The 24,858-nt window shown below is 41.2% G+C and overlaps 1 protein-coding gene across 5 annotated transcripts in view; it reads right to left on the bottom strand.

Annotated features, from left to right (window-relative positions):
* LOC100172861 (poly(ADP-ribose) polymerase family member 4) overlaps positions 1 to 24,858 on the bottom strand; it is a 117,704-nt gene that overhangs the window by 55,993 nt on the left and 36,853 nt on the right. For all 5 annotated transcript variants that reach the window (XM_063714681.1, XM_063714682.1, XM_063714683.1 and 2 more), the window contains 12 exon segments: positions 24,390 to 24,591; positions 23,052 to 23,118; positions 22,056 to 22,131; positions 20,877 to 20,990; positions 17,441 to 17,590; positions 16,462 to 16,599; positions 15,288 to 15,461; positions 13,525 to 13,685; positions 9,001 to 9,138; positions 7,505 to 7,600; positions 1,017 to 1,200; positions 629 to 785 (listed from right to left, as the gene is read on the bottom strand). In XM_063714681.1, the coding sequence (XP_063570751.1) occupies positions 629 to 785; positions 1,017 to 1,200; positions 7,505 to 7,600; positions 9,001 to 9,138; positions 13,525 to 13,685; positions 15,288 to 15,461; positions 16,462 to 16,599; positions 17,441 to 17,590; positions 20,877 to 20,990; positions 22,056 to 22,131; positions 23,052 to 23,118; positions 24,390 to 24,591 (1,657 nt within the window).

The raw sequence follows: 24,858 nt of genomic DNA, 5'->3' as shown, positions 1-24,858 counted from the left end.
GGTTTTAGTCTTGGCTATTCCTGAAGGGAATAAGCTCAACTTGAGTGTGTTAATGAAGTCACATGGAATTTCTCAATCATCCTGGTTATGTATGCAAGATAAAAAAGGAAATGAGGCTGGCCATGGTGGCTCATATCTGTAATCCCAGCACTTTGGGATACCAAGGCAAGAGGATCACTGAAGGCCAGGAATTTCAGGCCAGCCTAGGCAACATAGTGAGAACTTGTCTCTTAAAAAAAAAAAAAAAGTCATGGATGGTAGTCCTAGCTACTTGGGAGGTTGAGTCAGGAGGATCATTTGAACCCAGGAGTTTGAGGCTGCAGTGCGCTTTGATCACACACTGTACTCCAGCCTAGGGGACAGAGTGAGACCCTGTCTCAAAAAAAAAAAAAAAGAAATATATATATTTTAAAATTAAGTGCTTTATTTTGATACTAGGCAGAGGGGTTTGATTGATGTTAACACTGAGAGAAATTTGTGGGAAACAATATTGAGATTGAAAGGAAATGAAATACTTATGGATGAGGTCATAGATATAACAAATGCAAATATACATTCCATTGAAAATATAACATTTGAGGTCTATAAATATAATAACATAAAACAGCATTCAAGAAAATTGTCCTACCTTCAACCTTTGAAAAATTTGAAAACTCAGGTCTGTATTCCTCTAATTCAGTATGATCACTAGGATGAAAGTCCTTTATTTGATCTCCAGGCATGGAAAATTTAATAATATATTTCATTTTAACCTGATTGGTTTTATAGACAACAAATTCATCATCCTAGAGCAAATAGAAATCAGTAGGTGATTAACAACAGTAGCAACAAAAAGCCTGTATTGGCAGATGTTTTCATAAAAGCATGTTTGCTAATTTAGAAAATGTTGAATTCACGCAGTACATATATAACAATTATTTAAACTTAAGCATATTTAATGAAAATAGGAGCAAAAAACTAAGGCCCTTCTTTGAGTATTCAAGACTCTCTTTGCTTGTTCCTTGATATAAAAATACCTCAAAGTCTGTGGTGACAGAGGCTGTTTGTGAAACTCCATGCACACTGTCATAGCCTGGTGGTGCTTCAGTTAAGGAAAAGTCCTTCTTGTGTAAGTCCATACACTTTCCGAGGGCTACGTCACAAATGAGCAGGAGTCTGGTGCCATCTGTCTCTCCCGGGTGTGAGTACTTGATACTTGTACTACATGCAAAAGGAAATAAACACATGTTTATAGCTTAGAGTGACTGGTCAATAACATATTATTGAAAAGACTTCCCTGGTAAACTGTTCTAAATTTTCCTGTTATTGAAATATCTCCAAAGACTCAATTTAGAACTTTATTATGCACTTATTTATTTAGTATTTCTTCTTCTTTTTTTTAGACAGAATTTTGCTCTGTTACTCAGGCTAGAGTGCAGTGACACGATCATAGCTTATTGCAGTCTCCAACTCCTGGGCTCAACTGATCCTCCTGCCTCAGCCTCCTGAGTAGCTGGGACTATAGATGTGCACCACACCTAGCTAACTTTTAAAATTTTCTGCAAAGATGGGGTCTCACTATGTTTCCCAGGCTGGTCTCGAACTCCTGGGCTCAAGTGATGCTCCCTCCTCAGCCTCCCAAAGTGCTGGGATTACAGGCATGAGCAACCATGCCTGGCCTATTTCGCATTTCTATGTGACAAATATGTATATTGCCCTTATGTTGTGCTACGCAGTGCTCAAAGCACTTTGTTTCCAGAGGGAAATGAATTCTACTGTTCTCCTAAATCTTTGTTAGCTACTAAAATATACACATTTTACCATCATAAATACCAGGGTGGTAAAGAAAAGGAAAAATAACCACCTTATTAATTAGGAAAAAGTAGACTTAATTCTCTGCACTAAAGCTCGGAAAGGAATAAGAACCGTGGGTACCAAGCGAGTAAGAACCGGTCAAAGGGAAAGACAAGCTCTCACAAAGCCTCCTGAATGGAAAAACAAACATTTCAAATGACATCCAAATGAGAAATGTTGTTTTATCTTTCTTTGGGAATCAGCAGCTTTAATAAGGCAACTCTTGCTATTAGGAGCACAGACTAGGACACACCTTTGGACACAACATTTTGGAGATGCATCTCTATTTTTTTAAAGATTAAGTTCAAAATGCAGAAGTATGGCCAGACGACCCTTCTTTGTTTCACCCACTGAAAAAAAAATCAGTTCCCCCATTCCTTCTATAACCCTCTCCCCTTTGGAGGGCTCTTTTCCTGCAACTTACAAGCATGCTTCCTTCCTTCTCATTAAACCGCACTCTGGACTTCTCCCTGGAGCTGTCTCTATTCCTTCCTATCTCACCACGTTCTGGCAGAGGGGGCCAGTGACTGTCTCTTCTGGCTCATTTACCCCTTAATCCACTGCTATTTGGCTCAATTCACATCTAAAAATTTTTACTTGGATACAGTGTGCATAGGAAAAAACATTTATGATATACATATTTAAAGAATAAGAAGATAAATATCCACATAGCTACCACTTAGGTTAAGAACTAGAACATCCCTAAAACTTCTATGCTGCCCCACAGCTCACCTTCTCTCCCACCCAGAGGTAATTTGATCACTGTCTTGAATTTTTGTATATTATTTTCTCTTTTTTTCCCATGTGGAATTTACTCCATAAGGAGCCACAGAGGGGACCCTGGGTAGGTTGGGAGAGGTTTTACTGTGTCCCCTTTTTTATAAGTTTTCTCTTTTGTGTGTGTTTTTTTTTTTTTTTTTTTTTTTTTTTTTGAGACAGGGTCTTGCACTCTTTTACCCAAGCTGGAGTGCAGTGGTACAATCATAGCTCTCTGCAGCCTCAACCTCCTGGCCTCAAGCAATCCTCCCACCTCAGTCTCCTGAGGCTGGGACTACAGGTGTGCACCACTGCACCTGGCTAATTTTTAAAAACATTTTGTAGCTATGGGGTCTCACTATGTTGCCCAGGCTGGTCTTGAACTCTTGGCCTCAAGCAATTCTTCCACCTTGGCCTCCCAAAGGGTTAGGATTACCGGCTTTGAGCCACTGTGCCTGGCCTATTTTCTTTCATAGTATTAATGCACAGATATATGTCCCTCAACAATGTAATGTATACTTTTGCTTGTTTTTGAGCCTTGCACATACAGGCATACCTTGTTTTAGTGCACTGCAGAGATATTCTTTTTTTTTTTTTTTTTTTTTTTTTTTTTTTTACAAATTGAAGGTTTGCGGCAACTCTGTGTTGAGCAGGTCTAGGTCTACTGGTGCCATTTTTTTTTAACAGCATGTGCTTCCTTTGTGTCTCTGTGTCTCATTTTGGTAATTCTCACAATGTTTCAAACTTTTTCATTTTTATTATAGCTGTAATGGTGATGTGTGATCAATGATCTGTGATGTTACTATTGCAATTGTTTTGGGCTGCAACAAACTGTGCCCATACAAGGTGGCGAGCTTGGTAAATGTTTCGTGTGTTCTGACTGCTCCACTGACCAGTGGTTCCCTCATCTCTCTCCTTCTTCTCTGGCCTCCCTATTCCCTGAGATACAATATTGAAATTAGGCCAATTAATAATAACCCTATAGTGGCCTCTAAGTGTTCAAGTGAAAGAAAGGGCTGTACATGTTTCACTTTAAATCAAAAGCTAGAAATGATTAAGCTTGGTGAGGAAGGCATGTTGAAAACCAAGACAGGCTGAAAGCTAGGCCTCTTGTGGCAAACAGTTATCCAAGTGGTGAATGTAAAGAAACAATTCTTGAAGGAAATTAAAAGTGCTGCTCCAGTGAACATAGGAATGATAAAAAAGCAAAACAGCCTTATTGCTGATATGAAGAAAATGTTAATGGTCTGGATAGAAGATCAAACCAGCCACAGCATTCTCTTAAGCCAAAGCCTAATCCAGAGCAAGGCCTCAACTCTGTTCAATTCTATGAAGGCTCAGAGAGGTGAAGAAACTGCAGAAGGAAGGCTTGAAGCTAGCAGAGGTTGGCTGAGGTTTAAGGAAAGAAGCCATCTCTATAACATAACAATGGAAGGTGAACCAGCCAGTGCTGATGTAGAAGCTGCAGCAAGTTCTCCAGAAGATCTAGCTAAGATCACTGATGCAGGTGGCTTCACTAAACAACAGATTTTCCATGTAGACAAAACAGCCTTCTATTGGAAGAAAATGTAATCTAGGACTTCCACAGCTGGAGAGGAGTCAATGGCTGGCTTCAAAGCTTCAGATGACAGGCTGACTCTTGTCAGGGGCTAATGCGGCTGGTGACTATAAGCTGAAGCCAGTGCTCACTTACCATTCCAAAAATCCCAGGGCCCTTAAGAATTGTGCTAAATCTACTCTTTCTGTGCTCTATAAATGGAACAACAAAACCTGGATGTCAGCACATCTGTTTACAGAATGGTTTACTGAATTTTAAGCCCAATGTATAGATCTACTGCTCAACAAAAAAGGTTCTTTCCAAAATACAACTGCTCACTGGCAAAGCGCCTAGTCATTCAAGAGCTCTGATGGAGAGGTACAAGGAGTTTGTTGTTTTCATGCCTGCTAACACAACTTCCATTCTGCAGCCATGGATCAAGAAGTAATTTCAGCTTTGAAGTCTTATTATTTAAGAAACACATTTTGGGCTGGGCACGGTGGCTCACGCCTATAATCCCAGCACTTTGGGAGGACAAGGCAGGCAGATCACCCGAGGTCAGGAGTTCGAGACCAGCCTGCCCAATATGATGAAACCCCATCTCTACTACAAATACAGAAATTAGCCAGGCGTGGTGGCATGTGCCTGTAATCCCAGCTACTCAGGAGGCTGAGACAGAAGAATCGCTTGAACCCAAGAGGCGGAGGTTGCAGTGAGCCAAGATCACACCATTGCACTCCAGCCTGGGCAGCAAGAGCAAACTCCATCTCAAAAAAAAAAAAAAGAAAGAAAGAAATACATTTTGGCCAGGTATGCCTGTAATCCCAGGAGTCTGAGGTGGGATGATCACTTGAGTCCAGCAGTTTGAGGTTCCAGGGAGCTATGGCTATGGTTGCATCTTACCGTACTCTCACCTGGGCAATAATGGAGCAAGACCCCAACTCTAAAAAGAAAAAAATACATTTTGTAAGGCTATAGCTGCCATAGACAGTGATTCCTCTGATGGATCTGGACGAAGTAAATTGAAAATCTTCCAGAAAGGATTCACTATTCTCCTTGTCCTTAAGAGCATTTGATGAATTATGGGAGGAGGTCAGCATATGAGTATTAATAGGGGTTTGGAAGAAGTTTACTCTAACTATCTTGGGTGACTTTGAGGGGTTCAAACTTCAGTGAAGGAAGTCACTGTAGATGTGGCAGAAGCAGCAGGAGAACTAGAATTAGAATTGGAGCCTGAAGATGGGACTGAATTGCAGCAATCTCATGATCGAACTTGAATGAATGAGGAGTTGCTTCTTATGAATGAGTGAAGAAAGTGGTTTCTTGAGATGGAATCCATTCCTGGTGAAGATGTTGTGAATATTGTTGAACTGACAACAAAGGATTTTGAATATCACATAAACTTAGTGGATAAAGCAGCAGCAGTGTTTGAGATAACGGACTCCAATTTTCAAGGAAGTTCTACTGTAGGTAAATGCTAGGAAGAGTCAATTGCTGAGGCAAACTTCACTGTTGTCGTTATTTTAAGAAATTGCCACAGCCACCTCAACTTTCAGCAAGCACCACCCTCATCAGTCAGCAGCCATAGACATTGACACAAGACCTTCCACCAGCAAAAAGACAATGGCTCACTGAAGGCTTAGATGATCGTTTGGATTTTTAGTAATAAAGTACATACCTTAAAATTAAGGTATGTACATTGTTTTTTTTTTAAACACAATGCTATTGCACACTTCAATAGAGTGTAAACCTTTTGTACTCATTGGGAAACCAAAAACGTGTGTGACTCACTTTATTGCAGTATTTGCTATATTGCAGTAGTGTGGAACCAAACCCTCAATTATCTCCAAGGTATGCCTGTATATAGAATTATCTAATAACTTTTGATCCACCAAGGTCCTAAGGCTCATCCGTTTGACATGTGTAGCCACAGTCCAATTGTTTAAACTGCAGGACAGGACTTCATGTAAGACTCCATCAAAATGTACGGATCCACTCCACTGTCGATGGACATCTGCACGATTTCCAGTGTTCTGTTATTACAGTGCTCTCTCTTTTTTTCTTTTCTTTTTTTTTAAGAGATTGGGTCTTGCTTTGTCTCCCAAGCTGGCTGTAGTGGTTCAGTCATACCTGACTGTGGCCTTGGACTGCTGGGCTCAAGCAATCCTCCTGCCTCAGCCTCCTGAGTAGCTTGGATTACAGGTGTGTGACACAATGCCTGGCTAATTTTAAAAAGCTTTTTTTTGAGATGGGGTCTTGCTGTGTTGCCCAGGCTAATCTCAAACTCCTGGACTTGAGCAATCTTTCTGCCTCAAACTCCTGAGTAGCTGGGACTACAGGAGTGTGCCACTGCACTCAGCTCATTTTTTGAGACAGAGTCTTGCTCTGTCACCCAGGCTGGAGTGCAGTGGTGTGATCTCGGCTCACTGCAATCTCTGCCTCCTGGGTTCAAGCGATTCTCCTGCCTCACCCTCTTGAGTAGCTGGGACTACAGGTGCACACCACCACACACAGCTAATTTTTGTACTTTTATTAGAGATGGGGTTTCGCCACATTGGCCAGGCTGGTCTCGAACTCCTGGCCTCAAGTGATCTACCTGCCTTGGCCTCCCAAAGTGCTGGGATTACAGGCATGAGCCACTGCGCCTGGCCCCAGCTCGTTTTCTTTGCTATTAGGTTTCTATTTAAGTCTTTTGCACATCTGCTTATAGGGTTGCTTATCTTTTCCTTATTGATTTGTAGGAACTCTTTAAGTATCTTGGATCATTATCCTTTGTCCTGGGCCTGAACTCAGTCTCCATCCTTTAATTAGCTCTGCAACCTTAGGCAAGTTCCCTGACCTCCCTGAGTCTGTTTCCTTGCATTAAATGATGTTACAATACCAATTATGAGGTTGGCAGATGATGTACATGGGGTTCTTCTCACTGTGTTGCCCACACTGGACTGCAGTGACATAATCATAGCTCACTCCAGCCTTGAATTCCTGGACTCAAAGTGATCCTCCTGCCTCAGCCTCCCCAGTAGCTAGAACTATAGGTTCTATTAGCGCCACCATGCACAGCTAATTTTTTAATTTTTTTGTAGAGATAGGGTCTTGCTGTGTGGCATAGGCTGGTCTTAAACTCCTGGGCTCAAGTGATCCTCCTGCCCTGGCCTCCCAAAGAGCTGGGAGTACAGGCATGAGCCACCATGTCTGGCATAAGGGCAGATTTAAACATTATCAAGGATGCTGAAGATGAAATAATATTCCAGGCATATTGAGGTCATATGTAATAGATAAATCTGTGTTTTGGTTGAGAAACTCCCTCACCAAGGAAAGACAGAAGAAAACACACAGCAAGTACTCAGTAATGATTCTGTGATTAAGGATCGAACATACCTGAGCGAATCACTGAAATAAATCCCACTTCCAAGGTTTCCGACGTCTGTTCTTTGTACACCATGATCTTCCACTACTTTGGGTAAAAGCAACCCTCTGAAAAGAGAAGGGCAGGATAAGGTGTAAGCCCAACACTGACTACATCTCTCCCTTGCTCAGAATTTTGGCAGGTTCCTACTGAACTTCTGGCATTCAGAGAACTCTGCAATCAGGGTGAAGCCATGGTTGTTTCTGAAATACAAGGGAAATTTCTGCCTTTTATTATATAAACATCTATTGTTTGAATTTCACATTAGGAGATTGAATGAATTTTGTAAAATAGCTTTTGGGTTTTGGTCCTACTTAGAAAGCTCATCCCTACTTAAAGATTATTTTGAGAGGATTCTCCCATTTTTCATTTAGGATACTTTTATGGTTTTATTTTAAATATTTAAATATTTGCTCTGTCTGGAGTTAAAGTATGAGAAATTAGGTAAGGGTCCAACTTTATATTTTTTCCTTGTGGTTACCCATTTATCTCTATAGACAGTATTGAAGAATTTGTCTTTCTTCCACAAAGATAAGATCTACTTATATCCTAAATCTTCTGTGTTTTTGAGTTCATTTGTGTTTAATATTAATGTCACCCTCATTATGCTTCTTTTCCAGAATTATTCTGGTAATTTCAAAATTTAAAAAAAATTTGTGTTGTAGAATCAGCTTTTCACTTAAAAAAACTTATTGGTAATTTTATCATGATTGTACTAAATCTATAGACTAATCCAAGAAAAACTGGCATCCTTCTGATTCATGCAAGTTGTCTTTTGGGTTCCTCAGTAGTAGTTTAATGGTTTTTTGTTTTTTCTTTCTTTTCCCCAGGTGGATCTTGTATGTTTCTTTTTAAGTTTCTTCTGAGTAATTAATGGATCTACATTTAATAATATTTTCTCCTGCTCCTGTGACTTCAGTTTCAGCCCTAATATTAAGTAGTAATTCAAAGCAAACAGAATCTTAGAGTTATGTTTCAAATAAACAACTCATGTTGTCTGGTGTGCACTCTAATTTCTGGACTCTTTAAATATTGGGCTATCCCTAGATTAGATACACATGGAAGAGTCATGAATATAGAATCACTTTTCTTCATACGATACAGTCTTCAAGAAGCAATTCATACCTATGTACACATTTTAAAAATAATACATAATTTTTCAAAATAAGAGATGAGATCTTGCTAGGTTTTCCAGGCTGGTCTTGAACTCCCGGCCTTAAGTGATCCTTTTGCCTCAGCCTCCCAAAGTGCTAGGATTACAGGTGTGACTCACCATGCCCAGCCATAAATATGTAATTTAAATTACACACTTAATTATAAAGTGTGTAATTTTCTCCAGAATGCAGTAAGCTAGCTGATTTTAACTGAAAAGACCCACATAATATAGAAAAAAGCAGGAAAAAAAGAAGTAAAACACTTCACATTTGTGAGCCTGAAATTTTTGAAAAATAAAGATGGCTATTCTTACCGACACAAGATTCCCACGATGTTTCGTACAGGAGAACCATGCAACAAGGGCCTCACATTGCCAAGTTTGCTCAAAAACTCTGTGGTTTCATTCACTCTGCCAACTCTAAATATCTGCAAGACATCCACTGGGCTCTTACTGTAAGAATTAGAAGAAAAGCCTTTAGATTACATAATTGGAAACAAAACAAAAAGTCATTATAGCAGAAGAAATCCCAAAAGAGTCCAAATGTCCATTATCAGGAAACTGATTCAATGAGTCACAGCACAGTGTATCTTGGAATTATTATGTAGGTATTAAAAAAATCAAATTCTTTAACAAACATGAGAATATGTAGTAAAGTATACAGTAAAATATAAAATTTAAAAGTAGATTACAAAACTTTATACATAGTATTATCCCAATTTGTCAAATAAACAATAGTATATGGAATATATAATTCTTGCTCTGGGCAACAGAGCAAGACCATGTCTCTCAACAACAACAACAAAAAAGAATGCAACTTCTGGCTGGGCACAGTGGCTCAGGTCTGTAATCCCAGCACTTTGGGAGGCCAAGGCACTTGGATCACTTGAGCCCAGAAGTTTGACACCAGCCTGGGCAACGTGGTGAAACCCCGTCTCTCCTAAAAATACAAAAATTAGCGGGGCGTGGTGGTGCACACCTGTAGTCTCAGCTACTCAGGAGGCTGAGGCAGGAGAATCACTTGAACCCAGGGCGGGGGGGTGGCGTAGAGGTTGCAAGGAGCTGAGATCGCGCCACTGCACTCCAGCCTGGGCGACAGAACGAGACTCTGTCTCAAAGAAAAGAAAGTTATCGGCTGGGCATGGTGTCTCACCCTTGTAACCCCAGCACTTTGGGAGGCTGTGGTGGGCGGATCATGAGGTCAGGAGATCGAGACCATCCTGGCCAACATGGTGAAACCCCGTCCCTACTAAAAACACAAAAATTAGCGGGGCATGGTGGTGCACACCTGTAGTCCCAGCTACTCGGGAGGCTGAGGCAGGAGAATCGCTTGAAGCCGGGAGGCAGAGGTTGCAGTGAGCCAAGATCACGCCATTGTACTCCAGCCCAGCCAGCCTGGCGACAGAGCAAGACTCCATCAAAAAAAAAAAAAAAAAAAAAAAAAAGTTATCGAATACCTTATTTTTAAGTGCTGTTTAGGAAACCAAGCAGGTTTGGAGAGAGGGTTGTCAAGAAAGTATTCTCTTGGGAGGTGACATTTATTGGAATGTGGCACTATAAAACATGTATTTTAAGACCTCACTGGTTGTTATGGTTGGATGGGGCAGGAGTGGAGGAGAACATCTGGAAGGACACTGTAGACGGGATAACAGGATCTGGATTAAAGATGGCGGCAGAGTGAATGGAAGTAGCCAAGGGATGAAGGACACTTTGAAGGCAGAATTGACAGAACACAGTTATGTGGGGATGAGGGACAGAGAGACCCCACACTGGCTCTGAGTGGGTAGCTAAGATGGGGCAGTTGTTGGGGGAGACTAGGGTATGGCTGAGGGCAGCTGTGGTGGGAGGAAGGGCACATCTTCCCAATCCCATGTCCAGCGGCCTCAGGTCAGTACCTTGACATTAGCGATGGTGGGAGTATTTGCTTCCCAGAACTCAGCAAATATTCCAGACCAGGACTTTTCCTTCACATAGCTGGCTTACCAGCACACCCCCCGGGGTGAACAGAATCGGGGTGATTCAGGCTGGGTTATGTTCTACACCCAAATGTCAACAGTGGTTATATTATATCTAGGTTGTCTCTGGGTGGTGATATTTTGAGTGATTTTGTATTTTCTTCATATTTTTAGATATTTTCTAAGCTTTTAGCAAAGAACACGAGTTTTATAACTAGAAAAAAGTAATATAAAGAAGTCATGATTAGTGAAATGAAATGAAGAAAATCTAACTTTTCACAGCAGCAGGATCCTTCCCTAGGAAGAAGCCCACTTTAGCTGTGTGACTGCTTTTGTACGCAGAGGGTGGGGTGGCTTGCCAAGGGCTTGCTCAGGTAGCCCTGGAAGGCTGAACTGCCGCTGCCACTCCCGGGGCTTGACGTGGCTCTTCCTGTCTTCCTGGAGAAAGCTTATTGCCCTCCCGATTCCACCTTCCATGTCACTGGACTCTTACTTAGTATAGATCTCAGCAGACACTTAGGGGAGGGTCAAAAGTCAAACCAAAAGAATTTGATTACATATAAAAACAAAATATGGAGAAGGCCTGTGGGAATGAATATTTTTGAGACACAGTCCTGTTCTGTCTCCCAGGCTGGAGTGCAGTGGCGCAATCCTGGCTCACTGCAACCTCCACCTCCCAGATTCAAGTGATTCTTGTGCCTCAGCCCCTGGAGTAACTGGGACCACAAACGTGTGCCACCATGCCCAGCTAATTTTTGTATTTTTAGTCGAGACAGAGTTTCACCATGTTGCCCAGGCTGGTCTCAAACTCCTGACCTCAAGTGATCTGCCCACCTCGGCCTCCCAAAGTGCTGGAATTACAGGCATGAGCCACCATGCCCGGCCCGGACTTTTTAAAAATTAAAGTGAAATTCCAAAAAGATAAAATTAACCATTAAGTGTACAATTTGGTAGTATTTAGTACAGAACATTCAAAGTGTCATGTAATCACCACCTCTAGTTCCAAAATTTTTATTTGCCCAAAAGAAAACCCCGTACCCTCCCTCTCATGGCACTAGGCAATTTGCTGTCTCCGTGGATTTATCTATTCTAGATATTTCATATAAACAGAATCGTACAATATGTGGCTTCTTTCGCTCAGCATATTTTTGAGGTTCACCCGTTTGTAGTATGTGTCAGTGCTTCATTCCTTTTTCATGGCTGAATAATATTCTATTACATATATTTATCACGTTTTGTTTATCCACTTCCCTGTTGATGAGCATTTGGGTTATTTAACCACGTTTTGGCTGTTGTGAATAGTGTTGCTATGAATATTCAATACAAGTACTCAAATACAAGTACCTATTTGAGTACCTGCTTTCAAGTCCTTTGAGTATAGAACTAGGAGTGGAATTGCTGGGTCTTATTGTAATCATATGTTTAATTTGTTAAGGAATCATCTAACGGAGGCTGCATCATTTTTCCCTCCCATCAGCAATGTGTGAGGCTTTCAGTCTCTCTATATCCTCACCAACACTTATAATTTTACATTAAAAAGAAATCATATGGCTGGGCGTGGTGGCTCACGCCTGTAATCCTAGCACTTTGGGAGGCCAAGGCTGGCAGATCATAACATCAGGAGATCAAGACCATCCTGGCTAAAGCAGTGAAACCCCGTCTCTACTAAAAATACAAAAATTAGCCAGGCGTGGTGGCGTGCGCCTGTAGTCCCAACTGCTGGGGAGGCTGAGGCAGGAGAATGGCGTGAACCCAGGAGGCGAAGGCTTGCAGTGAGCCGAGATCGTGCCACTGCACTCCAGCCTGGGTGACAGAGCGAGACTCCGTCTCAAAAAAAAAAAAAAAAAAAGGAAATCATAGCCATCTTAGTAGATGTGAAGTGGTTTTGGGAAGGGATTTTGAGAATGATCAAGGAAAGCAGAACATAATTTTAGATGAGTCTGAGTCAGGCCATAAGGTAAGAGTGGCTGGGTGTGGTTTTAGTGGGGCTCTGGAAAACCAGCTCTCTAAACAGCAGCAGCAACGCCCCCGCACAGCCCTGATTTGCAGCATTTGCTGATTTCCATGGCGCAAATCCTTCCCGTGTCCAATTTCAAGCTACCAATGGTTTAACAACCAGCTCACCAAATCTCTTAAATGTTGACAACTGGCTCTCATAAGCTGGTATGTGCGGCTACAACTCACCACCATTCGTTCTAAGGGCTGTGCCAAGCTGACGAAGAGGAACTGCTGCAATGGAATGAACCACCAAGTCAAAAGAGTCAGTCCCATGCTCGAGAACAAGCATGCAATGGGGTTTCCAAACCGAGAAGCTGGGCACAGACTCAACCACGGTGACCCTCAGGGGTGCTGACACCCAGCAAGGGCTCATCTGAGCAGGTGGTCCATCATGTTTGTTGTTACTGGAGAATGCCCTTCAGCGCAGGACCCTGGGTATTCACAGTGAATGAGAGCACAAGTGTAACTGGTATTTAGGAACGTGTTTTCCAGGTTTTCAGGGGCAGTTTTTCATGCCACAGAGAGGCCACGTTAGAAGACGCCATACCCATATTCCTGCATGTTTAAATCTTAGTTTAAGTGGCTTTTTCTCTGTAATAACCTACAAAATACAAACTCGAACACGTTTTGATTTAAATTAAATTTAACTCTCAACAAGATTAGGTAACCTTGAAATCGGAGTGGAATAGAGGGTGATTTCAAGCACAGAATACTGCCCCAGGCACCATTATGAGCAGAGAAGAAAGTAATTTGTCATCACACCACCGCTACTGTGGCTTGTTGCTGAAGATTAAATTATCTAGGTAATTACTGTAATCAGCTCTTTAACGGAGTCTCAAAGAGCATTATATTGTAACAGATCCTGAGATATTTCCTTTATGCTTACCTGTGATGATTCTGCAAAACCTCTTTTCTAACCCTGAGAAATTCTTCAGTATTCTGTTCAACGTGCTCAATTTTGCATCTCAAAGCTTGGTATTTGGCCAGGGATGGTGGGCTGGGTTTGGACAAATTAGTTTCACAGACATTAACCATGTCTCTTATTAGCTGTAGGTGGAAATAATACACAGATGTCAGAATCACCACATATCAAAATTAATATTTATATTACATTAACACTTTCTCAAAAAGATGGGAAAAGTCCATTTTCCCCCAAAGCTTGCTTTACTTTATTTATTTTTGAGACGGGTCTTGGTCTCACCCACGCTGGACTGTATGTAGTGGCATGACCATAGCTCACTGCAGCCTCAACCTCCTGAGTTCAAGAGATCCTCCCACCTTAGCCTCCAGAACTGTATTTGAATGGGCACTATATGTTCCCTCTTAGCAATACTGATGACTGACATTTTTTTTCTTTTTTTTAAGATGGAGTTTTGCTCTTGTTGACCAGGCTGGAGTGCAGTGGCGTGATCTTGACTCACTGCAACCTCTGCCTCCTGGGTTCAAGCAATTCTCCTGCCTCAGCCTCCTGAGTAAGTGGGATTACAGGTGCATGCCACCATGCCCAGCTAATTTTTTGTATTTTTAATAGAGATGGGGTTTCACCATGTTGGCCAGGCTGGTCTCGAACTCCTGACTGGTGATCCATCTGCCTTGGCCTCCCAAAGTGCTGGGCTTACAGGAGTGAGCCACCACACCCGACTGACAGATTCTTTATGTTTGATGTTAGGTAAATCATAGAATTTTGAATTTGGAAGGGTCTTATATTTTCTCATTGACCAGTTCTTTCCTTATTTTGGATTACTGATTCCTCTGGGAATCTGTTGAAAGCGATTATTTCCCAAACATGCAAAATTTCACATCTATAAACTCCTCTGAAGTCTAGGACACGAATCTCTGATCTTGGCCGAATCCCTGCATGCACAGATGAGGCAACGCGGACTAAGAGAGTGACTTCAGCCTTGTCTAAGGCAGGGTTGGCTGCCGTGGCTGCCTTCCTCTACTCACTAAGCCTGCTTCTCTCCTGGCAGCTCAGAGGAGATGGCCCATTTCTGAGCAGCCACAGTGGCTGCAATCTCCTCACCAGCGACTGGTTTGAGAGATTGTGCACGACTTCATTCTGACCAGAGAAATATGAGTCTGCCAGGGGCTTCCTCTACATGACACACAAAGAACTATTACAGATGGGATGCTATGAACTACTGCAGCCATCTGCAGATCACGAGGAAGCCAGGCTAAGAGCAGAGCCGTCACTCTACAGGAAGTACAGAGGGACGGAAGGAGGCTGGGACCCTGATGATAACACTGACACACTGAGTCTCGGGGTGACCCAGGCCAGCAGGCAGCCCACAGCTGGACTTCTTATTGTCTGAGATCGTAAATGTCCTCATTGTTTAAGTTAGTTGCAGTTTCCCATTTCTTCTGCAGAGAGGATCCGAACTCATTCCAGGGTCTGAAAAGCTATTTTACAAGACAGCAATTTTAAAACTATTTCTGCATTTATGTCACTGTGCCAACATATTCACATTTGAAAATATGGTTTGACTTTCATAAGGATCCAGGGCTTTCTAAAATGGTTCAACAATTTATTTTCTAGCACAACTCTGGAGACAATTTCATGATTCAGTGTTATTTTATTCATCAGATTTCTAAAGACCCCCACCCTCAACATATTTTATAGTAAATTGAATTCTATATTTCAGAGGTTACCTGGCAGAGGTCTGCTTTCTTAGCCAATAGTCCCAGGTTCACTTCTTTGGGCGTTGTGCCTTTGTGAGGTATCAGTCTGTAAAACTCTGTCATCATCTTTTGCAATTGCTCTGCTGTTTCTCCATTTTTCAGTGCTGCCTTTACTAGGAGGAGAATCCCCTCTGCCTTGCTCACCTTTCAACAGATCGTATATGCTTATTACAATGAAATCTCAATACAGAAATTAAGGAGCATGCACAAAACTATATAAATAATTGTTGGACATATCAAGACTACCCATTTTCTACTGGACAGCCATCACAAAGCAAATGCTGATCTTTATTGGAGACGTATCTCAGTTGTGGCAAAGATGCCATGAGGATTGTTGCAAAACTGGGCTCAGTTTTACTAGAGGAAAGAACCAGAGTCTTATATTTCTATACATATGTGGACACATCTACATACATATACAGACAGAGAGAAACACTAATGCAACTGTGATAGACTTGCTTTTCACATGAGAAATTTAGAAAACTGTCAGAATCAGACCAGGGATAAAAACCTCCTGAATGTGTTTCTAATTACACAAGTACTTCATGGGCTTTATCCCAGTTAGCCATTTTCTCCTTGAGATAAATTAGTTTAATTCCACAGAGGAAAACTGACCATATTATTTCAATACAACAATGCAGTTGCACAAGTTGTACCATTGGGGATATCTTCTTTTGTCTGCTCTTTTCATTGCAATTATGCTTAATCAAGAAGGGAAGAACATTTTCTGGTGGTCTGGAGGCATGCCTGCCTTTCCTAAGAGTCAGAAGGTGCGAGACTGTGGAGTCACTAGGAAATGGGTTGGAGTCAGGGCATCTCACTGGGGACCAAGGCCACCCATATCCCTCCAGCTTCCTGCAAACCTCTTGGCACAGAGGATCAGGCCTCCTAATTGGCCAGCACCAGAAGCCTGCCTTCGATCAGCTCTTGAGGCTGATATTTTACAGACAGGGATGTCTAGGTTTCTCAGAAGCTTTTCTCCTCAGTGCTGTTAGTGGTCCCTTTCTTCAGGGTACAAGGAAAGAACATTTAGGAATGAATTCCAGAGCAGTCAGGCCAGCACGCAAACACATGTGTTATTGCTGATGCCAATCAACCAGGAGGCAGATTTCTCACATTCTGTTTCAGCGACACACCGACTTACATCGTTGAGGCTAATCCTGTTCACTGGCTTGAGAAGCATGTGTTCCAGGTGGCCCAGGGCCTCTGCCCAAATCATCTCTACTAAATCGCTCACCTCTTGGCTCAGAGTGCTTGAATTCATGACTTCCTCCAAAAGTAACTGCAACAATAAAATAGAAATGCCACCAAAAAGTCATCATGTGTGAGTTTGTGTAAAACTTACATGGGCCAACGAACAGAGGTGTGAGGAGAAATAATTAATTAGAGCCCAGGAGAGTCATCCCCAGCCAGGTAACTAAATCCTTTCTCTACTGGATCCTCCCTCTGTCTTCCTCCATTCTCTCTTCTCTGATTCCCTCCTACCCCCTTTTCTTCCTGTTCTATTTTTTCCTTCACCCTGTAAACTCTAGGCCTGTCAGTAGTAGTCAACACACGAAGTCAGGGTTAAGGACCCTTGACTCATGGCTAGGTTGTAAAGAGATCTCCCAAAAGCTGGGAGGGTCTGTTGCTGAAATAAGCAATACATCTCCTGGCTTGTTCTAAAACACATTCCCCACTCAACTTCCATGCCTTTCTATGAGTTCAGATTTCCTTTTCTGAACTCCTCCTCTTCCCTCCTGACAGTTATTTATTTATGTACTTGAGACAGGGTCTTGCTGTATTGCCCAGGTTGGGGTGCAGTGGCATGATCATAGCTCACTGTAACCTCGAACTGCTGGATTCAAGTGGTCCTCCTGCCTCAGCCTCATGAGTAGCTAAGACTACAGGCACACCACCATTCCTGGCTAATGTTTTTCAGTTTATGTAGAAATGGGTCTCTCTATGTTGCCAAGGCTGGTCTTGAACTCCTGGCCTCAAGTGATCCTCCTGCCTTGGCCTCCCAAACTGCTGGGATACAGGCATGAGCCACCAAGCTTGGCCCAGTTTTTTATTTGTAATAGAGAAAACATTTCTATTAAAAATATTCAATCAACAACAAAAAAATTATAAATCAATCTCACTGCTTGTAATTGTTCAGATGCTAATTGGGTTGCTTCAGGTGTGAAATGTTCTCTTAGTAGAAATCCTTGTTTCTTCAGTTCTTCAATGTAATTTTCATAGTATTCACTTGCATCTTCAGAGGTTTTCTTTATAGCAAACTGTCTTCTAGTCTGTGAATTATGGTGAACAGCAAAAGTACAGTCATTATTTACATATCTAGCTTTATTGAACACAAATAAAGCATTAGGTCCTTGACATGAAGAAGCTTAGAAATTAGTTTTTTTCAAATAATTACTTAAATTTTAAATTCTTTTTCTTTTCCTTTTTTTTTTTTTTTTTTTTTGAGACAGGGTCTTGCTCTGTCGCCCAGACTGGAGTGCAGTAGCACAATCTCGACTCACTGCAACCTCCACCTCCTGGGTTCAAGTGATTCTTCTGCCTCAGCCTCCTGAGTAGCTGGAACCACAGGCATGCACCACCACACCTGGCTAATTTTTTTTGTATTTTTTTGGTAGAGATAGGGTTTCAACCATGCTGGCTTGAATAACTCCTGACCTCAAGCAATCCACCCACCTCAGCCTCCCAAAGGGCTAGGATTACAGGCGTAAGCCACCATGCCTGGCCAGAATTACCAAAATTTTAAACTCTTAATAGCCTAAAACCTGGAGGTAAAGGGGAAAAGGCTTGAGAACGCACAGCAGACAGAAAAGATCATTTGTTTCACTGGAGAGTCACTCAAAGCTTCCTTCCAAATCTACAGACTCCTTACAAACCATTCTAATTAGCTTGGAAATCTGGTTTTCCAGCTTTTTGGAAATGAGAAAAAAAAAACAGGGGAGGGGAAAAAAGAAAAATACTTCAGAAAGGAAGAACTGTTAGAGACAGGCACACAGTGAAAATGAAATCACAGCCAATAGACAGGCAGGAAAGTTATTAGGTCATGCACGTGTTAAAGGCTCCAGCTCCTCCCTCATCCCAAACTGCCTACGGAGGTGGCACTTTCTGCTTTTCCGGGAAACTCCTGCCCCTGTAGTGGGCAGTGATCCTAACATTAACCCCAGGAAAATCTGGGAGAACCTGCCCCAGCTCAAAGCCCTGGTGTCCTTGTAGGTGTTGGCTGAGCCCCTGGCTTGGGGGTGTGGACCCCTGGAAAGCCACACTACTCAGGATACCCATAAGCCGCCCTCCTAGATAGGGGGGCCGCAGGATGCCTCTGAAACTTGGAAAATAGAAGTGCCTGTTGAAGTCACTCCATTTAAGAAGGTAGAGTTTAATGTAATTTTGGAAGATTCCCATCAAAATGGTTTTATTAAGCAGAAGGGCAGGCTGGAAAATCCTCTTCAGCAGAACAGCGGACTAAGGCTCACTGCTATCAAGGTGGACAGGCTTCTCTGCTCAGCAAACCAGGCTCACCCAGGGGATGCTATACACAGACTTGGGCTTGCTGAGGGAGGAAGGCACCCTGAGGGATGTCCTGGCCTAAACAATGCTATAGTTTTCTTTCCCAATGAAGAAAACAATAACACATTCTATCATGTTTTTCAGCTTCGTTTTTACTTACTTCTTACCCAAACAACTAAATCCTCCACAAAATACAGTATGCATTTCAGAGTACAAGGGTAACAAAACTCCTTCTCCTTCTTGGACACATTTGACCATGGATTCGCTTTCTAGCTCTGTTTCCACGGAAATCTGATAAAGATGGCATGTCAGCTGTAATAGTAGGCAAAATTGCTTATGTAATTGTGGCCTCTCATTGATAAATTGCATTGAGTCTGGGGGTTCAATGGTGGGAAACCCAAGCTTTGGGCTTGTCAGAGAGCAGACTCATATAATTGGGTATGTCCCTTGAGGGCATCTGGAACTTGAGACAATGCTACAAGAGCTACGGGCTCTTGTGGGGTAGGGCTTCCAAGCCAAGTGGATCTCACATCCACCTGATGTGAGTCTCTTTCTCTTGTACCTGAGCTGACACTCAGAGTGGGAACAAAGGGAAAAGCTCCTGGAGCCTGTGTGGGCCTCTGTGAGGGCCACTCTCATGGAGAAGTGACTGTTTCCTGGCCCAAGATAGAGCTGTAGGCAGGACGCAGTGGCTCATGCCTGTAATCCCAGCACTTTGGGAGGCCAAGGCAAGCAGATCATGAGGTCAGGAGTTCGAGACCAGCCTGGCCAACATGGTGAAACCCCATCTCTACTAAAAACACAAAAATTAGCCAGGCGTGGTGGCACATGCCTGTAATCCCAGCTACTCAGGAGGCTGAGGCACAAGAATCGCTTGAACCTGGGAGGCAGAGATTGCAGTGAGCCGAGATCGCACCACTGCACTCCAGCATGGGCAACAGAGTGAGACTCTGTCTCGGGGAAAAAGAAGAAAAAAAAAGATAGATCTGTAACTCTGAATGTCTACTTGAGAAGGCATCCTGGTGGGTGTTGCAGCATTTTATTTGAACTTCAGGCATTAATTCTAAATTTATTTTTGTTTCATGATTGTTTTAGATTGGAACTGTGCTCTTGACCTGATACTGACCTAGGGCAAAGGTATGGCCTCTGCAAAGCCTCTTTTGTTGTTCCCACGGCTCTGTGACCTTGAGCCGTCAACACCCCATATATATATTCAGGATTGGAAATGTCACAGTGGATTGTAATGATGAGTGTTATTTCTTTCTAGACAGTGATCTCTGATGCCAGGGTATGAAGCTATTTTTATCTTTGAGTGTCAGCCCTAGTCGATTGCTTGGTACACAGCAGGTGCTTAATGAAGTGTATCAGTGGAATGCTTTCAGAGGTGTAAATATTAGGAAAATATCCCATAAGTGAAGTGGAACAAGGGCAGAAGTGCTATACACCCTGCACCCAATAAACATTCCCTTCTAGCGGGACCCTGTGCTGATCTACTCAGGGGGTGAGGTCCTCACCTCCCATACTCCAAAAGAGAACACATTTCCCCTTTGCAAAATTATTTACCAGGTGTTATGGCTGAACTGTACCCCTACAAAATGCATATGCTGAAGTCCTAACTCCCAGGACCTCAACAATGGGACTGTGTTTGGAGACAGAGCCTTTCAAGAGGTAACTGATTAATTAAGTGAGATCATAGGGGTGGGGCCCTGATCCAATATGACTGCTATCCTCATGTGAAGAGATGAGGACACAGATGCCCATAGGTGGAAGACCATGTGAGGACACAGCAAGAAGGCAGCTGTCTGTAAGCCAGAGAGAGAGGCCTCACTTCAGAAGAAATCAACCCTGCGGCACTTTGACCTTGGATTTCTAGCCTTTAGCACTGTGAGAAATAAATGTCTGTTGTTTAAGCTCCCCAGCATGTTGCATTTATTAATAGCAGCCTGAGCTAAGACACCAGGTAAGAAGAAAAAGGTTGGGAGGTCAGCTGATTCATTGAAACGAGTTATGAACAGAGGTCAGTAAACACATAGGAATCAATATAAGCAGCATTACCTGCATGCCATCATCCAGGAGGAAGTGTGAGGATATCAGGAAAGGACAGTCCCTGGAGTCCCGCGAACACTGCAGCTCTACAACCACAGCTTCCTGGCCTCCCTCCATTCCCACCTGGAAAACAGGATGTGCTTTCAGAAGCTGCACTTGGGAAACATCAAACTACATGTGCCATTTGAAAATGGTGATTATAATTATAAAATATGTTCATTTAGAGATATAATTTAGAAAATATAGAAAAGTATCAAGGAGAAAATTAAAATCTCCTAAAATCCTATGAGAGCAATACAATCACTATTAATATTTTGGTATGTTTCCCTCCTGTATTTTTACCATCCCATAAATAGATCTGTATGTTTATACCATACCATTTTTCATGTTTTCCTTATCAAAGAGGGAAACGTTATTTTCAAGTTACATTTTATTAACATATCTCAAAATACAAATGGAACATCACTTTGAAGGCTAGTGTCGATTTACATCTATATATATATTTTAGAGACAGGTCTTGCCACATTGCCCAGAGTGGCCTCAAACTCCTGCGCTCAGGAGATCCACCTGCCTTAGCCCCCTAAGTAGCTGGGACTATAGGCAAGTGATGCCACACCAGATACTAGTGTTGATTTTCATTTGTGGGGGGAAAAAAAGATTTTGTTTTTCTTTCTAATGCAAAAGGAATGGAAATGCAACATAGTGTAAATACTTAGTGTCAAACCTTCCCTTTCCAAATACAAGAAACCGTTAGTAACAGGGAAGAGCACTTTTATGTTTAATGCCATATTGATATTTTGTACTGTTTAAAATTTTTGCTATGAGCATGCATTACTTTTATAATACAAATACTAAAAATTTAAACTTTAAATTCTAAACATAAACATTTTCTTGACTGTTAAAATATCAGGTCTGGGTGCAGTGGCTCATGCCTGTAATCCTAGCACTTTGGGAGGCTAAAGAGGGAGGATGGCTTGAGCCCAGGAGTTCGAGACCAGCAAAATAGTGAGATTCTGTCTCCACAAAAATAAATATATAAATAAAATTAACTCATATTTTAAGGAATATATGATATTCAGGATATGCATAATTTTTCAAAACAATGAGAAAATGATCGAATAGGAAAAACACCCAGAAGACATTCAAACAGGTTTTTTTCTTTTTGCTAACTAGAAATCAGATTCTTACTTTCTCCAAGGTGTTGTATTTTGCAACTTCAAAATCTTGAGGAAGATGAGGAATTTCAACATTCTGTGTACCAAACCTGAAATTTGTACAGTGTATGATTAAAATTTTAACATTAAATGGATTTTAGGCTAAACAGAATTTCATACATTTTTTCTCGTACATCTTTACAAAACACGATAGATTCCTTACAAAATACATTCCTTACAAAAAGGCCTCCTCAGCTATCCCAGAAATTGTTAAAAGATCATTTGAAATGAGCTGGATGCCTCCTCTGCATAATTCTCCAACTCAGACACCCAGTACTGTAGCGTCTGCACTGGAAGATGGTCTCCACATGAGAGGCAGAAAGAAGTGGGCCACACACTGTGGGGATGGGCTACTTGTGTTTGCTTTGGATCTGACTCTTAGAAGCTATGTCACTCCTCTCCAGACCACAGTCCATTCCTCTCTAAAATAAAGGAGTCAGACTTCTCATAATCTGTACTTTTCATTTTGGATTTTCTTCTCTTTAAACACTATTATTAACAAATAAGATTGAATGCGATGCCTAATTAACCCGATGTTTTGGGTATGCTTTAAGAAGCCATATAGAACTTTAGACTCCCATACTCCATTTGAGGAAGGCTGTTGTTATTTCCATTTTTGAAAATACCAGGCAAAATTAACAAACTGTCTTTACTCTAAAGGCTGCTCAGGAAAGTAATAGGATGAAAATAGGTTTTTTTTTTTAAAGAATAAAAAAAAACCCACTGGTTTTCTTTTTAAACATCAATTTAATAATTGCACCCAATCTCATTTAATACTGAGAATTTAAAATAATGATCACTATACTAGTTGAAGAAAAAGACTCAAATAAAAAATCACTTAAGAGTTAGATACACAAAATAAATTAAAATAAGAAAAAGTCTACAAATAGAATTTTAATACTGTGCTTGAGGTTTACGCAAGATTTTACAAACTCTGTAGAGTCCCAGGAATCAGAAAGAAGTGAATTACTCAGTGAGTTCCACAGTGTCTTCCTGCTCTGTGGCACTGTCCGGGCATAGACCTTCTGTTTTCACTTCTAGAATTAAAGCAAACAGCACACTTGTTTACTGCCCAAAGACTTATTATAATTAGTTAACCTAAGTGCTGGAATTGTTAAGATTTATAAATATATCCTTAAATTAGTTATAATTTTGGGGATCAAAATTTCCCAGTGGGAAAAGAGGAAGGTATAATATTATAAGAGGAAGGTATAACCTTATGAGACAGTGAGAACATACTCTAATTCTATTTTAATAGGCATATCAGGAGAATTCTCATCTGTTATTATTTGAAACTCATTGATAGCCATACAATTTTCAATTGGCACTTTCCTCTTGAAGAGCACAAAGCGCACAGGATCAGAATGAGTTCCTTAGAGTCGGCACATCACGAGCAAAGGAGCTGGAGATGTTCTAGCTTAGAGGAGGGAAAGTCAAGAGCTCTACGTGAGCTTTTGCTTCATACTTTCTGTACAGAGAAACAGTAACACTATCTAGAGCACTGTGATATATAGGAATAACTCAATGTGAGGACTTCTTTCCAGTTTTAATTATACTGTCAAGATTCCAAGGATCATCAGTGTATTTGTAGTAATTTGGAATCTGAATAAATTATGCTGGCTGTCATACAGTATGTTTTCAATGTGAAATGAGTCTACTATTTTGTCTATTTCTGTTGTAACTATCATTTGCTGGGACATGTGCTGGGACTGCAGCAGCATTTCTGGACTATTGTCTAAGGAGGCTCCACCCTGCCAAGTCATTACGGTATCTAACACATACCATGTGCTTACTGTAAGTTAGTATTTATCAGAACTGTGCGATTTTTGATATGACTCAGGAAAAGTGCATTTTTCATATCCAAAGGCTTTCTTCTTGGCCAGTTTCCAAAATAAAATCTTGGCTTATAAAGAAAATACGTTTCTTTTGGGGAGACAATCTTTTGTTTGGAAAGAATTTCTTCAGCAAAATGCTGGTCATCAAATTTCCAATCATTAGGTTGTAGTAATCACTGTTTAACACAAAAGCTTTCCCCTCCCCCTAGTTAAAATCACAATCAGGTTTTCTGAGATGATCAGTGTTTTGTGGCCATTTTAAATCTGACCCTACTAGGCTAGATATCAAGAAATCTGTTTCTATTGCTAAAGTAGTCTTTTGTCCTTTGTTATTTTTCTGTCCATTTTCTGAGGTAATAAGAAGTCTAATTTTTTTTTAGTATTTCTGGACAATTCTCTATGATATCTTTGACAAACCCAAGTGTGTACTGTGGCACCTATGATACATTAAATGCTTGCTATGAAATACCTACCAGGACTGCTCGGCTTCTGATCAGGAGGTGGTGTGATGTACAGGGGCTTATAAGGATCATAATTCTTTACATCCAAGAGTCTCTTTTCTCTGATAGATTCCCATATAAAATCTGGGTTTGCAATATGAACGTGGTTCTTTTGGATAGAATTCAGTTGGTACTGACTCAGAACATCAGCATTATCTAAGATTATATGTGTGCACTAAGGAAAAAAAGAGTCAATCCATTACGCATCAGGAAAAACAACATTTAAATAAGTTATTTGTATCTGTAATTTTCACCCTTAAAAAGTATTGTTTTAAGGTAGTTTGTGATAATCTTCCTCAAATTTCTAAAAACCTCTATAAATTATCAGTTTCTAGTTACATAAACATTTTAAAAATCAACTGTTTTTAAAGGATATGGATATGAATGCACCATAATTGATTAACCCTAGAGGTTATTTCTAAATTTTCATTATTGTAACCAA

This window comes from Pongo abelii, chromosome 14 (assembly GCF_028885655.2).
Source record: "Pongo abelii isolate AG06213 chromosome 14, NHGRI_mPonAbe1-v2.0_pri, whole genome shotgun sequence".
Classification (NCBI taxonomy): Eukaryota; Metazoa; Chordata; class Mammalia; order Primates; family Hominidae; genus Pongo; species Pongo abelii.
The sequence above is the reverse complement of the archived record's forward strand: the minus strand, read 5'-3'. Positions and strand labels throughout refer to the sequence as shown.